The 17,289-nt window shown below is 45.5% G+C and overlaps 1 protein-coding gene across 6 annotated transcripts in view; it reads right to left on the bottom strand.

The window, feature by feature from the left end:
* Positions 1–17,289, bottom strand: part of TMCO3 (transmembrane and coiled-coil domains 3) — a 49,744-nt gene that overhangs the window by 31,799 nt on the left and 656 nt on the right. For all 6 annotated transcript variants that reach the window (XM_025874551.2, XM_025874553.2, XM_073887452.1 and 3 more), the window contains exons 2-8: positions 16,287–16,392; positions 10,792–11,313; positions 8,308–8,487; positions 6,627–6,818; positions 5,611–5,739; positions 2,516–2,608; positions 327–513 (exon numbers count right to left, since the gene is read on the bottom strand). In XM_025874551.2, the coding sequence (XP_025730336.1) occupies positions 327–513; positions 2,516–2,608; positions 5,611–5,739; positions 6,627–6,818; positions 8,308–8,487; positions 10,792–11,235 (1,225 nt within the window). In that variant the 5' untranslated portion in view covers positions 11,236–11,313; positions 16,287–16,392. The remainder of the gene's footprint in view (positions 1–326; positions 514–2,515; positions 2,609–5,610; positions 5,740–6,626; positions 6,819–8,307; positions 8,488–10,791; positions 11,314–16,286; positions 16,393–17,289) is intronic.

Here is a 17,289-nt window from a genome sequence, read left to right as displayed (position 1 = left end):
TCGATGACCTCACGTGAGTGCAGCGCTGACATGGGGTGGCTCCTGCTCGGGTTTAGCACACACTCATCTCCTAAACCACCAATTTCCATTTTCCAACATGGATTTGTTTCTTTTGAACGTGGTCCTCAAACTATCCTAAATTAACAAGCATGTAAATACCACTTTCTTAGTCCAGTGGAGATTTGGAAAAGCTGAACACCATGACTGCTAAGAGGGCTCCAAAGACGGAGGCAGAGTTGTAATTTTTCTAGAAGGCCTTCAGAGTGAATTCAAGTCAATGACACACCTAATACTTCAACACATACTTACAGCACATCATCACCTACCTTCTTTTTCACCCCGGCCACTGCCCACGAGGAATCTGGACACCAAGGGTGTGCTCGATAAGGACAAGCAAGTAGAAATAAAGACGCTCTGAGTGGGTCTGATCTGTAAAAGGTGTCCCCATAACAAGCCAAATGCGATCATTAACAGCGTCATATAACACGGTCCTTGTAAGGCTATCTTCCACACCTTCAAAAGAACACATTCGTTTACACACATTAGTGACGACATGCAGAGCACATACACACACTGCCCGCTCAAGGGCCTCAACCTCTCAGGAAGGAGCTCTGCCGTAAACACCTCATCAGCACAATACCCGAAGTCGTGATCTGAACACAATAAAAACAGTGACCACTCTTGTCGGCTTCCTGAGTGCTCGGTGTTGCCACAGGGACTAAACACATGCCTCTCTCTGTGTACACATGTTCGTGCACATATAACCTAATCCTCACAACATGTCTCCACAGCGGACTTCCCCAGATGAAAACACGTGGTCCCATGGAAGTCAGCACAGCTCAATAATCAAATACTGATGAGGCACCTCAGTGTTTTCTTAGCGCTGTGGATGCACAGCCCCGCGCAAGGGTAAACGGCTGTCAGTGGAAAGCCCAGAGCACTCCAAAAGCAGTGCCATGCTGACAAGGGCGTGCAGTTTCATACTGTTTAAAACTATGTTCACGTTATGCTAAATAATGTTCTCATTTAACACTAAATACTATCGCGGTGAAAAACAGAAATTATGAAAATGCAGAGTCAGAATAAACTTTAATCTTTCAACCCCCGACTGTGTAGATGACACCAATGTCCAAGGCGTGAGGCACTCCGTTGAGACCGCCAGGCCAGTCGATGCAGAGCCAGAATTCTGCCCCTCTCTGTCCCAAACCACAAGGGAACTGAGCTGTTTGCTGTCAACTCCACTCAACTAAACACACACGAGACCCTGGGGGAGCCCGCGCTGAGCACGAAGAGGGGACAGCCTCGAGGAGGACCTTCCTGCCCACAGGCCCCTGGCTCCTTGCAGACCCTGCCGGTCCCCGCCAGGCCCCCTCAGCACAGCGAACAGAGGAGCGGGGCAGTGTCCTTTCAACTCTGGATCTGGAAAGTCACATACAGAGGTTAAGCCAGAAGCACAGAGAAGGGTCTGAAATACCTGGAGGAAACACTAAAGTGATTCAGAATGAGAAGGCCTATCTTGAGAAGCACATTAAAGGAAGTGACAGTGATCAGTAGATGGACAAATGGAGCTTTCCCCAGAAAGAAACCGCAAAGAAACGAGAGGTCCCAGAGGAACAGGATGAAGCAACGCTGACACTCCAATGCGTTTTTCTTTGTTACCGCCCAACTCTCAACACTTCTCCTGGCACACACGCCACAGCATGACCACCGCACCAGCTGCTCGTCTTTCATAGAAATGCCATGATGTGGAGCCCAACACCTCTTGCGGGTTCATTTTTTTCAAAAACTTGCGCTGCAGTCTTTCCCTTGGACCGAGAGCCGGCATTCACACCGGCAGGTTAAGGCTCGTCAGTCACCCTGCTGGGCTGCTCTGCTGCCCACGGGGCCTGCGCGGCCGGGCCTGGGGTCCTGGGGCACTGCGGTCGCCCGCCCTGCCCTCTGTCCCCCGGCTGCTTTCCTCCTCTGTGAGGGAGGGGCTTCTCATTAGCTCCCTTCTGACTCCCTCTCTCTCTGCTCTGGCCCTCAGGCTCAGAGCGAGTGCGCTTCCCGGATTTCACCGTTCCCGCACACGCGCACGGTCCCAACTGCGACCGGCCTTGCAGGGACTGACACTTTACAGGGACAGAACGACAGATTCACAGTTTGCCACTTGTTTAGGAATTAAAGACCTTTTTCCAGGGTAACACACCAAACATCTGATCTGTGTGACAGTTCAGCCTCGAGCAGCGTTGGACCTACTTGGAGGGACCCCATTATTAAATCTCAAATACGTCACTTGTCAGACCCTTTTTGGAAATCAGCCACATGAAAGCTCATTTTATTTATGCATTGAATTTTCACGTTTTCCAGCATTCTTTATCTTTCAGAACTTACGTTCCAAAAATAGTATCAAACTAAAACCTATTCTAAAATGTTCAATTTGATAGTCCAATCATGGACACACAGGGAAAGTAAACAAACTGAAACCATACGATGATAAATTGGGGGCAATAACACCGCTTGGTGAGGCCCTTACCTTTCTCAGCCTTTCTGGGGAGAACTCCAGGCCAACGAGGAACAGAGTAAAGAACACACCGACCTCTCCCAAGGTCTCCACCTGCACAACAGACTGCAAACACAATTGGAAAACCACACAATTTAATAATGTATTTCACCTCTGAAGTATACGTCATAGAACAATCTTATACTAACATACTCAGTGGGAACACACCAAAAAAGCACAGTGTTTTTTTTTTAAACTAACTCTTTGAATGTTCTCTGTATCTGAGATAACCTGAACTTCCTGACTGTACTGTTCTTTTCCTTTTTCTTGATTAGCTGAAGGACTCTGGGTCTTTTTTCCTAAGAGCTAGCTCATGAATTTGCCTGTTTTCAGTTTCAGCAGCTGCTGCTACTCTCTTCATTTCTGCCTGCCTTCACTTTCTCTGGAGGATGGCGCGGCACCGAACCTGAGGGGGGCGTCTGAACCCCGAGGGCCCACTCTCACAGGGTCTGCACACGACTACATGTACCCACTTTCCCCTGGGCGCCACAGCCGGCCACATCCCACAGGTTTTGAGACACCGTGTTCTTGTGCTCCATGTTTGTTCTGGTTCTTCGTTTGCTATTTACTTCCTCTGCCGTCAGGTGATAGCAGAGAATGCTTCCCACACTGTTCTATTTGGTACCACTCACGTTACCTACGCTGTGGTTTCCAGTGCAGCCGTGCACTGAACGTCTGAAGGTACAGCACAGGCCTCCACGTGCCACGCCCGCCCTGACCTGCTGTGCGGGACTCGCACGCAGCCTGCCAGCCGCCGACAGGACAGGCCCCACCCTCTCTTTCACTGCCGCCTCCCTCCATTCGCTTCAACCTTTCTTACCCACCGCGTTTTCACTGGATCGTGCTTACTGTACATTCTTCTGACTCCATCTGCAAACCTGCTTCTTTCAACAGAGAAGTTGATTCCACTTCTACTCACTGTGATAACACATTTCTCTTACTCCTTTGTCTCCTGGCTTTACGTCTCCTCACTGCTTTTACTTCTCTTCCCTTTTAAAACGAAGCTGTAACCTATGACTTCAAAGTAACACACTTAAACCTGTTTTTCTCAACTTAATGAACACAAGCCTATCAACTTCCTACTAGGAAAAGATAAATATTTGGCACCATCACACTTCCTCCATGAGCCACCTCCCACTTCTGGCTGGCGTGCCCTAGGGTTTTCACCTTGGTCTACTGTAATTACATTACTTTCCAAGGTATAGCAGGTTTGTTAGGAATTGTAATATTTGTAGCTTCCAATTGTATTTATTACCTTACTCAGCCTTTACTTATTATTATTCAGCCTTAATTCTTTTTTTTTAAAGATTTTATTTATTTATTTGACAGAGAGAGACACAGCGAGAGAGGGAACACAAGCAGGGGGAGTGGGAGAGGGAGAGGCAGGCTTCCCGCGGAGCAGGGAGCCTGAGGCGGGGCTCGATCCCAGGACCCTGGGACCATGACCTGAGCCGAAGGCAGACGCTCAACGACTGAGCCACCCAGGCGCCCCTATTCAGCCTTAATTCTCAAAAGCAGTCTTTGCTGTGAAGAAAAAAATAAAAAAGGAAAATACATTTGTATTCGATATCATTTATAAATACCCTGTAAAGGGAGGGATGGGACCAGGGCACGAAGAGATTTTTCATCTACAACTTAAAAAATTATTTTACCCACGCCATTCTGTTCTCAATCACATGGATATTACCTACTCAAAAAACTGAATTAAAACCATTCTTCCCAGGGGCGCCTGGGTGGCTCAGTCGGTTGAGTGTCCAACTCTTGGTTTTGGCTCAGGTCATGATCTCAGAGATCGGGCTCTGTGCTCAGCGAGGAGTCAGCTTCTCTCCCTCTGTGGTGCCCTCTCTCTCTAATAAATAAATCTTTTTTTTTTTTTTAAAGATTTTTATTTATTCATTTGCGGGAGAGACAGAGAGAGAAGAAGCAGGGGGAAAGGCAGAGGGAGAGGGAGAAGCAGACTCCCCGCTTAACAAGGAGCCCGATGCGGGACTCGATCCCAGGACCCTGGGATCATGACCTGAGCCGAAGGCAGACGCTTAACCATCTGAGCCACCCAGGCACCCTCTAATAAATAAATCTTTAAAAAAACAAAAACAAAAACCATTCTTCCCAGAGGTCACCCTGCCAAGTTGAGCCCAGCCCACAAGAGAACCTGCCATGAAGGTCCTGGGCTTTGAGCCCGAGCACAACCTTCCCGTCCCCCTCAGCCAATCAGACCCGCTGTTAAGATTCCTTAGGGATGAGAGTTTTTTTCACACCTTCTTCTGTGATCCGGTCTGGAGAAAACTGCAGCCGTCCTTCTGCCTGGCAAGGTGTCAGTTAGCTGTACGGGTGAGGCTGCAAGCGGAGCGCCCACACCTCTCCCTGTCTGCCTGCCCCTCTTCTACTCAGCTAGGAAGGCCAGGGACAATCTGAGGACCCTGCTGCTTGTTTCTCACCGCCCTGTACTACTCCTTCTGTGTGGGACTCATGACGCTCCTTCTTGGCATTCTCTTTTCATTTTGTCTGAATTGTGTGTATTTAGACGACACATTCTGGAGCCCACAAAAGCTTGGGAGCCCTTCCTTACTGCCAAAAAGTGCCATCGACACAGGACAAAGCTCACTTCCATCTGTCCAGCAAACAGCCTCTAGTAATAGCAACCTCAGCACTGTCTCCTGGGGTTTTCACAATACCCCACATTTAGGCTTCATAATTCCTCACTACTTTATCAGCTTTAAAATATGTTACAAATTTTTAAATTATACGTTGAATCCAGCATTTTGAGTTGTTTTCAGTGTCTGAATAATATAGTTCACCCTATTACTGGAAAAACAATTTCTAAAACTAATAAAATTTAAAGACATGAACAGGATTTTTTCTCTAGTCAAGTCATCCATTCACTAATGAACAAAATTACTTCCTTATGGTTTAGAAATTTCTTATGAAACTTTATGAGGCATCTTTTTTGATATGGTTTCTAAGAAACTGTTATCTTAATTCAAGTTCAAACTTCGAAACTCTTTAGTCTTGGTGTTTCTTTAGTATTCTGTTAAACAGATACTAAAACAGTTAAATTTTGCTCTTACCTTAATACTGTTTAGTCCTGAAGGCCCCAGAAGTACACCACAAATGATATAACCAAACATCGTAGGCAACCCTATCGTTGTGCACAGCCAGCCACAAGGTAAAGACAGCATTCCTATGGTAACAATGTCCTGGAGGAGAACAAACAAAAGAGACATAAACACTCAAGATAATAGTCGGCAAGACAAGGAGACAGGGCTGGTTAGCAGATAAAGCAGATGTTCTGCAGACCTGGCCCCTCCCAGTTTCCATTCTGGTCATAACGAAGGCAGGCAGTACCTGGACTGACCCTCCTGGTTTGAGTTTCTCGGCACAGGAGTCAGCCGCTCCCAGCACTCCTTGGGGATCACGTACCTTCCTCCCAGCCTGTGCTGCCAGCCTCTTTAAGACGAGCACAAATTCCGGCTTCCAGGACTAGGCTAGAGACCTGACAGCGTGTCTCAACTCCGCTAACCTTCCCTGAACAGGCTGCCCGGGTCACTCCTACACCTGCTGCCCACTCTGGTCCCAACCCAAGCCGTGCTCTCCACCCATAACACTGTCAACTGCAAATCTTTACTAGACTGGCTTTCTCAGAGGGCACAGATGTGCGTCTAGCTCAGTCTGGAACACCAGTCACTTCTGGAGGAGCCGCATCTCATCCCGCACCCACGGCTACACAAAGCCACACACGACACCTGAGCCAAAGCCTCTCTGCCTCATCCGATGTTCCATTCCAGTGACAGAGCTTGAGCCTGTCAGAGTAGCTCCCGACTTCAAAAAGACTTCCAAATTCCCACAAGTAAAATTAATATTTTAAATATTAAAATGCCTTATTCCCTTATTCTTTTGGGAAAAAATGAAAGATCAAGAGAAAATGTTCCAAGTCACAGAACACTGGTAGACTCTCTGTGAGGAGGAAGGTCGCGCACCCTAATATGATGCTCAGGAAGTAAAGCTCAATCTTATTTCACATGTATACAAGGAAATGGGAAAGAGGGAGTGGGGATTTTGAGAGCAGAGCAGACAGACAGACCACCTTTAGGAAGTGGTGATCTGCGCGTGGAATCGTGGCATCTCTGGGCTTGGTCAAGATGTACCGGTTGTTCTGGGAGTCGATGAGCATGCTAAGGCCCAAATCATCTTCTACTTCCCGCTTTGTGAGGTTTTGCTTGGAATTGGCCTCCTCTTCTTCTACTCTGAGAACTGCCTCAAAATTGACCCCTTTCACCTGTAAGAAGAACCAATATTGCGTAATTTAAAACAAGGAAATGTTCTCAAGTTCAATTTTTAGAGCATAAATTCTATAGAGAAGTGACGGGAACGTTTCTAGTATTCTGTCATATGAAATAAAAGATTGATAAATGCTCATTAACATGAATTAGGAAAGCTGTTTCAAGTAAAAAAGTGATTTAAGGGTGGAGGTGTTTGGGGTTTCTATTATTTCCAAACAGCTGCTCTACTTGACTCAGGGTACAACCTGTAACAAGAAATACATATTTGGTCTTCACCCCCCTTCCTGGCTGACAGCTCCCACGAACCGTGTAATTTCCTGTGTGTAAGGTGCACCTTGTGAGCCCTTTGCAACTTCACCTGAGTTCACAGCAGTGAGGGGATTTTTAGAAAGCCGCTAGCTACCCACAGGATGGGGCTGGCCACCCAAGGAACCGACCATGTGACCTCCAGGAGGAGGGGGGCTAGAGGCTGGGTTCATCAGCAGCCTACACAAGGCAGCTTCCATTAAACCCTTGAAGTACAGGGTTCAGAGAGCTTCCAGGCTGCTCAGTACATGGAGGTGTTCAGCGGGGCGGGAAGGAAGCAGGCCCGAGAGCTGCAGCCACACACTTTCACCCCTCTTCCACCCGGCTGTTTCCGAGCGGCATCCGTCACAATGTCCTGGGAACCTGGCAAGTAGAAACTGTCTCCTTGTGTTCTGAGAGCCCGAGGAAGGGCGTGTGGGACCCTCCAAGGTGAAAACTTGGAACCCATGACCGGCATCTGAAATGGAGGACAGTGTTGGGCTGAGCCCTTTCCTGCAGGGTCCGCACTGACCCACGGTGCGGGGGCAGAAGTGAACTCCAGGAGCACGTGGTGGGGAAAGCCCGATGGCCCGACACAGAAGTGCTCGGTGAGCAGTGCATAAAGGGCACATTCTTTCAAAAAGACACTCCCGTGTCCTCCTCCCGTCAGGGTCCGCGACGTCAGAGAGCAGCCTGCTTGGCGCTCATCCGCCCCGAGCTGTGTTCCCATCTGCTTTATTACCGCATGCTTCTCCGAGTCCTTTTTAGGACACTATCAACTTCTGGCACTGACCTCACTTTCCCCAGAGAATCCTGAACGTGTCACAGCAAGTGAGAGGTCTGAAAGCCTGCCAAGGACACGATTCCTATAAGGCCTTTATGGCTCCCCTGGGCAGACCAGCACTGAAACCCGCCTGTCCCTGGGCAAGCTTTCTTGAGACCAGAGTCCCAGTCCCCCTGAAGGCGAAAGTGGGACAGAGACGAGCCACTGGTGGGACACTGACAAAAACATAAGGCAAAGTCAAGGGCATCTAGTGTACCTTGGCATAGCCAAACCAAACCACTTTCTGAGACACAGGTGTTTTGGTTCTGTCTTCATTTTCAATCCACACTAGAAACAGACATGCCAACAAATTCAATCACACATCCTCTCTGCCAGCAGCCCGAGCAAAGAGGAAATTGTCCTGGAATGCTACTTACTGATTTATTGTCATCAAAAGCATGTTCTTCTATTTCTTCCTCTAGACGATCGGCTGCCTTTCTCACATCTTCAAGAATTTCATCAAGTATGGATAAACTTTTGTTTTGATGTTGCATATTTTTGAGAGCTTCAACTTGATGTTTTTCTGCTGCCAGAAGTTCCACATATTCTGTCTCTTCCTGTTCATTGGTGAGAAATGAAATGTGGGCTTATCAAGAAATGGGCCAGGCTAGGACTTCCTTCAGGTGCCTGGCCTGGCCACACCAACAAACATGCTCTCGCTGTCAAATATGTTCATAATCATGTAAATCTGGCTGGGGTCAACGAGAGAAGGTCAAGTATCCTAGATCACTCAAACATAACGGAGCTTACCAAAATGTTTAGGGAAAGCTATTTGTATGTACACATCAACAAATGTGATATACGACTGTCAATAAATTCTGAGGGTCACCTATTCATACAAAACCACTCACTGAACAGATTACAGTCCAGACATCATGCCTACTAGGTATGGACGTTCAGCTGTACCCTAAAAACACCTGTGATACTTGATCATTGAGCTAAAAATTTCTAAGCAGGATACACACAAATTCCAAGTTACAAAGGAAAAATTGTTCCAGAAGAAACTGACAGCATTACTTGGGAAACTGACGGATGGTACCAACAATACCGGTATCTTAGATGATCATATTTAAGCTCAAGCTATCAATCAGATCAGCATCCTTACTATTAAGATATGTAGTCATACTTTAAAGGGGTGGGCACAGCTGGAACAGGGAAGCAGCAGGACACTGCCAAGGACAAGCATGGCTGTTTGACAGACCCCAACTCAACACCTCTAACACACACACACACATGTACCAACACCTGGACTGTCTCAGATGTGGGGCACAAACCATGTGTAGAAAGCATGTATAGTTGGGTCAACATCGCTCAAACTCATGTTAGTTCTCTATTTTATAGTAAAACCACTCAAATCAATACCACTACGTGCCTATCTTTAAAACCAAGGAGTTTTAATGTCTTAGCTGCAAAGGATCTGGTAAGGCAGTAACATCTGTTCAGATGAGAGCATCAAGGTCTGTTTCCAACATACAATCACACACACTAAACAGACATGCTACTGAACCAAGGCGGCCGAAAACCCTGACTCAGCCATCTACTCCATACCATGTTTCTACCAAATACACCATACTTTGGTAAAGAAAGTTTAATAAGTCTGTACCCTCTCTACTTTTTAAACTGTGTGATAATACCATAACCTTTCTAAGAAGATGAAATATTTCATATACCAATGGCCTCTGACTTCACGATGATGTGAAAGTGATACACACTCAGTAGAAACCTCACTTGGAATTTTGAAGTGATCTTTTCCTGGGCTAGCCATAGGCAGAGGGGTCCTCTCTCGTGATGCTGGGCAGTGGCATGGGACCACAGCTCCCAATCAGCCAGCGATCACATGGTAAACAATGGACACAATGACAAGCATTTTGTTTTCACTTTTAGTACAGAATTCGATACATTACATGAGATATTCAGTGCTTTATTCTAAAATAGGCTTCATGTTAGATAATATTGCCCAACGGTGGGCTAACGTGAGTGTTCTAAGCACGTAATTTAAGGTAAACCAGGCTAAGCTATGGTGTTGGGCAGGTTAGGTTCATTAAATGTATTTCTGACTTGCTGTACTTTCAACTTACTGGGACAAAACCCCATCATAAGTCAAGGAAGATCAGTATTTAAAGTGCCTGGCACAGGGGCACCTGGGTGGCTCAGTCATTAGGCGTCTGCCCTCGGCTCAGGTCATGATCCCAGGGTCCTGGGATCGAGCCCCGCATCGGGCTCCCTGCTCGGCGGGAAGCCTGCTTCTCCCTCTGCCACTCCCCCTGCTTGTGTTCCCTCTCTCACTGTGTCTCTTTCTGTCAAATAAATAAAATCTTTAAAAAAATAAATAAATAAATAAATAAAGTGCCTGGCACATAATAAATGGCATAAATTATGGCTTAAAAAAATCATATAAATATCACATCTGATACAGTAGTTTCATCTCACCATTTTAAAAATACACTTCATCAAAATCCTTATTTCAAATGTATACATTTAAAACGAATTTTAGTATTTTTATTTTCAGTGGATGGACATTAAAGACAGCCAACCTTCACACTAAAAAGAATTGTTGTCAGAAACTCAAAATGTTGATCGCGGTTACAAATATATTTATTTCCCCATCAGTTTACTGGGATAACTTGAGTCACTATTCTACTTACCTGGGGATTTCCACAACCGAGAAAAGAATGAGAACAAGCCCTAAAAGTCATGAACTGGAGCTATGCTACGATGTCATGCACAAGGAAGGGACATTTTTGTATGTGTTTTGCTGTGAACAGGTGCCTGACGGTCCACAGCTGCTGGAGCACAGTGCCCACCGCCCTCTCCCCGGACTCCTTGGCCCTGCTCTCTGGCTCAGAGCGGGCTGGACTCACCTTTATCGCAGCCTCTCTCAGGGCCTCCAGACGCTGCCTACTGCTTTCCTTCATGTTCACAACATCTCTGTAGTCTCCCTGCAGGGCTCTCTGGAGGCCACAGATCGCCTGGAACACTGAGTTTTCACTTTCATTCAGCTCTTTTTGGAAAATTTCAAATGTGTGCACCTGAAATAGTTTCTCTTCATCTGACAGGCTAACATCTTTTTCTACTGCTCTGATTGCACTTTTCAGTTTGTTAAGAACCACAGTCTTTTGGCGAAGCAGCCCAGAGAGCTTTCTGCAACTATCGAGGACCCACTGCTTCCTCTGAGTGATGGCTGCCCCTCTGCCTCGGTGTAACTTGATGGCATGTTTTGCTACCTCTTCATGTTCCGCAGCATCGGCTATCAAACGAAGCAGTGGAAGCAACATCCAGAAGTAATTTTTCTCCAATACCTTCATGATCCAATTTTAGGACAGGGCAACACTGTCCGAAGGTTTCTGCTAAGGTGAGCTTGCATTTTAGATACACATTTTCAGCTGAAAAAGAGATTTACTGTCACGTATAGCTGAACAATGATTCATTACTATTGAGATCAGACTTAAAAGTATTAAATAATTACATCCAGAAAACTATTACTTTTTTGAAGATGTTATTTTTCCTAGATAAACATTAATATCTGAGCTCTTGTACCTGGATTTAAATCAAATACTGAATATTAAAGTATAGGGCCTGGTAAAGAATTGAGACTAAAAGTTACGTCGAATTTAAAGGCAATTTTTTTTTCTTAAAGAAAACTTAGCCTCATATACCTATTAAATCTACTGTGTGCAAAAGACAAAAACCAATTCAACTTAAGAGGGTCATATACCTATTAAATCTACTGTGTGCAAAAGAGAAAAACTATTCAAATTAAAGGCCAGAAAATATCATCGACTTCCGCTATCTCAGATTAGTGACTCACCTGGAGGAAACACGCTCCACATCATTTTTAAATGAAACCGTTTGAGCTACTATTAGCTTACGCTACCATATTGTTTTCTTTCCAAAATCATTAGGTATTTTGAGAAATTTCCCAAGTCACAGATGTCAAACACAGAAAAAGAAAATCACAAAACACAATCACACCTGGATCAATAGGGCTTTATTAAATGTTCAACCATTTTTTTTTTTAAGATTTTATTTATTTGACAGAGAGAGACACAGCGAGAGAGGGAACACAAGCAGGGGGAGTGGGAGAGGGAGAAGCAGGCTTCCCGCCGAGCAGGGAGCCCAATGCGGGGCTTGATCCCAGGACCCTGGGATCATGATCTGAGCTGAAGGCAGACGCTTAACGACTGAGCCACCCAGGCGCCCCTGTTCAACCATTTTCTATCATCCAAATTTAGGCTCCTTCTCTCCCTCTCCTTAGGAAGCGCCCAGACACTGTGTGGGAATTTATCCTGGCAAGTGAAGCACAGACAGGACCCTGACCATGACAGGCCGAAGGTTTCACTGAAGGTTGTGCTTTGGGCAGCAGTGTGCTGCAGCTGAGGAGTCCTGATCACACTAGGAGGGCAGGGCTGTGTCCTCCAGAAGAGTGATCAAGGAGCAGGTACAAGCTGTGTCAGCAAGGTCACCAAGAAGGAATCACCTCAGAGGTAGAAAAACGGAGAACAAAGAAGGAAGAAGTAACAAACAAAAGACAGGCCAAGCAAGCTATGCCCTAAAAAATAACCACTGAACCTGGCAACTAGATCACTGGGCACAAGTACTTATGTCAAAAAAGAAAACAAAACAAATCTGCCATTTGCACAAGACTTGCAGTTTGAAGAAAACAAAACATTACTACAAACGAATCATCAGTAGCAGCATCCCATGGATTACCACGTCAAATGTACCAGTTATCTCCCCTTCCTGAGGATCTGTTTACTCAAACACATATCTGTACCTGTTTTATTAGTAATCCCAATTCTCACGAGTTTAAGCTGGTTTCCCAGGCAAAACAGGTCAGATGCAGCAAAAATAATACTGTGACATTTCTAGAGATAAATTCTGACCAGACCAAGAAATGACAGCCAAGGGAAAGTGGAGACAAAACAGAGCTTCTGAATAACCAGCACAAGAACTCTGCAAAGACTAGCCACCCGGGGGTCTGGTGAGGGCTGAACCGAAAATACCACTACTGGAGGGTAGGAGGGACACCTGCCAATCAAAACGCACCAGAAAAAAATCATATTCTGACTCAATATTCTGGTTAGAAAGTCAGGAAACTGCTCAATTTCAATACATTTCTGAATCCTTCAGCTCCTGATGTCAGAGAATTCACGTACCTACAATAGGTCACTTTTTTCCCAACAAGGTAGGATACGTGAGAACATGCTGTCTAAATTACCCAACTTTACGTTACAGTTTTAATGTAACTTTAAGTAAATGTTACCACCTTAAAAATAAATGATTGTTTTTAAAAGATTTTATTTATTTGACAGAGAGAGACACAGCGAGAGAGGGAACACAAGCAGCGGGAGAGGGAGAAGCAGGCTTCCCGCGGAGCAGGGAGCCCGACGCGGGGCTCGATCCCAGGACCCCGGGATCATGACCTGAGCCCAAGGCAGACACTTAACGACTGAGCCACCCAGGCGCCCAAAAATAAATACATGATTACCTAATCATAGTAATGCCTAGCAACATAGTTAATGTCATTTTAATGACTCATTTTATTGCTAAGCTTCTACTGTTCCACGGGACAGAACAAATTCAATCACTACTTCAGAAATGCATGCTTTTTTAGTATTTTTCAGAACCAAGCTAGAAATTTCCAAAGCTTTGTCAATGTTTCCCATATTCCCTAAAAGATCTCAAAAAATGATTCTTTTATGGATTTCAAACTTCAAATAACCTGCCACACAGTTTGTGAACAACACGCCTCCATTCATCTCTGGTTCCTTCCCCAAACAAGTTCCTGAAATTAAATACTTATAACTCTACCCCACAACACATGAGGGACTATTAATTTTTATGAGAAATCATTAAGAATTTTAGTTGTGGTCATATAATATTTCCACCAAAACAAGCTTATATCATGAACATGAAACTGAAATTATTTATAGACTCTGAAAATATCAATCACTCCTTCTTCATAAATTCAATTTCATCTTACCTTCAAACTTGGTTACCAAATCCTTTGGACTACTAAATTGTAGCATGCTTTTTCTTGAGTAAATAATAAACATTCTTAGCTCCAGTGTTTTGTTATTATTACCTTCAATTATAAAAAAGACACTTTGGATTTACTATTTTTTATAATGAATTCCTAGAATTTCTATATCTTTTTTTTTAAGATTGTATTTATTTATTTGAGAGAGAGAAAAAGATAGAGAGTGTGCACACGCCCATAAGCAGGGGGAAGAGGCAGTGGAAGAGGGAGAAGCAGGCTCCCTGCTCAGATGTGGGACTTGGTACCATGACCCTGAGATCATGACCTGAGCCAAAGGCAGACACTTCACCAACTCAGCCACCCAGGCGCCCCTAGAATTTCTATATCTTGATTCACTGATCCAACCTCAGTGGATCTCAAGGGTGCGTGAGGGCAGCCTATCACACAGGGCCCACAACTCCTTTTACACAGTATTGTGTAATGACAAACTGTGGAGGGGGAGAGCAGATAGGGGCTCTCAGGGGTCAGGGAAGGGGGAGGAGGTACCCTATGGATGGAAATGGTCTGTATCGTGGCAGTGCCGGTGGCCCCAGGAATCCACACATGACAGAATCACACAGATCTGAACACACACAGACACACGAGTGCAGTGGGTGGATTGGAGTGATGCAGTCTTCTGCTTATACCATATGTTTTGTCAGAAGTTATCATTGGGGAAATCTGGGTGAAGAATCTGTGGGATTTCTCTGTATTAGTTCTTATAACTACATATGAGTCTATAATTATCTCAAAAGAAAGTTTTAAAAATTCAATATAAAAGCTTATTGTTTCCCACTAAGCCCTTATTTTGTGTAATGATCACCATTTATGTTGCAGAACAAGGAAAACATCCCCCTGACATTTTTTTATATTTTAAACTAGGAAACGCCCTAAACCAGAGCCAAAGGTTTTCAAGATGTCTCTGCTATAGTAAAACACAAGATTACTTTTCATTTAGAGCAACAGCAAAATCAGTACTTTTTTTTTAAAGATTTTATTTATTTGAGAGAGAGAGAGAATGAGATATAGCACGAGAGGGAAGAGGGTCAGAGGGAGAAGCAGACTCCCCGCGGAGCAGGGAGCCCGATGTGGGACTCGATCCCGGGACTCCAGGATCATGACCCGAGCCGAAGGCAGTCGCTTAACCAACTGAGCCACCCAGGCGCCCAAAAATCAGTACTTTGAACACAACCCACCCCCAAAGGTTTCATTTACACATTTCCAACATTAATTAAAACACATATCCACAGCTTTGCCAAATTTCTAATGGGTGTTGCTTGCTTGATAAATGCAGAACACGATTCCCAAAACTTACCTTAAAACTGATGAGACTACTCGATCAAGAACAAAAACATTTAATAAATGTCTTAAGTTATTCAGGATAAAAAGGCAAATGGGTTCACCATTAAGCCCACTCAAAAAATCAAAAAACAAAAAAAAACTTCCAATATTTTCAGGGGCGCCTGGGTGGTTCAGTCAGGTCCAGTTCAGCCAAAACCAAGAGCGTCCGACTCTTGGTTTCAGGTCAGGTCATGATCTCATGGATGGTGGGGGTTGAGGCCGGTGTCAAGCTCCACACTCAGCAGGGAGTCTGCTTGAGATTCTCTCTCTCCCTCTGTCCCTCCCCCACCACACACACGCTCTCTCAAAATAAATAAATAAATCGTTAAAAAATAATTTCCAATACCTTTAATTTACTGTCGTATGAAAATCACATTACTCTTATTCTCTCGAAAATCTTTAGTAATTCAGAGATGTTATGTCATTTATTGGATAAAAAGCTCAAAATCAAAGCACAATAATGTAGTCTAAAACCAGCCTTTTTCGGAGCAAAGTCACCCAGGTTAAAGATTTCTCCCACATGCCTCTAACTCTGAGCTCTATCAGGACTGCAGGGCATGTAAAGGGCCTATTTCCTTAGACATCTGGTATAAGACAGAGTCCTAGGGTCCTGGGGTTGCTGAAGTCCCTTCAGGGAATGGGGTTGGGGAGGCAGAGGGGGAGCGGAAACAGAAGGAGCAGGAGCTCCTCTATTTTTTTCAATTTTCTATAATGGGCTAAAATTTGAAAACCTCATGGCTCTGCCTCCCAGCCTTTTGCTGATGTGTAGCGACAGGATCCTCCATCATCTCTCTTCCTCTGGACCTTCCAAACCCACTTTCTCCAATTTTCCTGATCAAACTGCTAAGAAGAATCTAGTTCATTCACCTTACTAGTACAGCAACCACTGTCTGTCCGGCAGAGGCCAACCCAGCCAGGCTCCAGCACAGCACTTCGGGGGAACCCCAGCCACATCCACTCAGCTGAACCGAGGCCCTAAGTGTGGGGCGTACTGACCTGGTACCCACTGCGGTGCCTGGCGCCCTGTGCAGGAGATCCCAGAGCAAGCAGTGTGGGCGTGCAGGAATAAAGTTAGCAACCAACACCGGTCATTCAGCTTCTTCTGAAAAAGGAAAACATAAAGATCATTTGGAGGAAATGGTTGAACGTTGGAATTTCTTTGTGATACCAGCACAACACAGTAAGGAACAGGAAACAAAAGCTGCACTCATGGAAAGGTCTTGGGGAGCAAACTCCCCAACGGAAATAACCTACCTCAATCTAATTCGGGGAGGATTTTAAAGAGGAACAATTTGAATGACAAAAGTATAACTCTTAAAAGATAAAACACATAATCTTATAAATACAACTTCCAGATTTATATCTAATTTGTAAAATAAGTAGAGAACGAGTTCATAGAAAGGAAAATGAATGAAGCTAAATTCTTACGGACATGAAAAAGCTTTAGAGTACTTAATGTTAACTAAACTACAAAAACTACGTACTCCATTAAGTCATCCAACCCTTGATATACTATTTTTTAAAAAGTTGACATTATAAAAAAAGACTTAGAACCAGTAAGACACTCTGATCCAAGAACGACCACAAAGATGTTTGAAGGAGGCCGGGCCACCCCCCCAGACAACTGTGGCCTCACGAGCGAGCGGCGGAGCTGACCCAGCTCCCTTCCGCTCGTTCGGCGCGTGGGGTCAGGTAAGGTCCCGAGAGCGCCGGGCGCAGGGCCCGTAAGGGGGCCCCCGCCCTCCCTCCACGGCCAAGAAGGCAGGCACGGGGTCAGGGGGACCGGTCAAGGCCTGCTGCTGGGGAGCGGTCGGCCGGCGCGCGGGCCCCTCCCGGCTTCTGCAGCCGGGACGCCGAGCTGGCCTCGGAGACCGGCCGCAGGCGCTCCCCGCCCTCGCCCAGGGGCTGCGGACCTGCGGGGGCCGCCGAGGGCGCCTCCAGAGCCGCGCGGGCGGACCGCGCCCCACCCTCCGCGGGGCTCCCCTCTCCCGGAGTAGCT

The sequence above is a fragment of the Callorhinus ursinus genome, unplaced genomic scaffold (assembly GCF_003265705.2).
Source record: "Callorhinus ursinus isolate GAN/ISIS: 27379988/994484 unplaced genomic scaffold, GSC_fseal_2.0 scaffold79, whole genome shotgun sequence".
NCBI classification, from domain to species: Eukaryota; Metazoa; Chordata; class Mammalia; order Carnivora; family Otariidae; genus Callorhinus; species Callorhinus ursinus.
The sequence above is the reverse complement of the archived record's forward strand: the minus strand, read 5'-3'. Positions and strand labels throughout refer to the sequence as shown.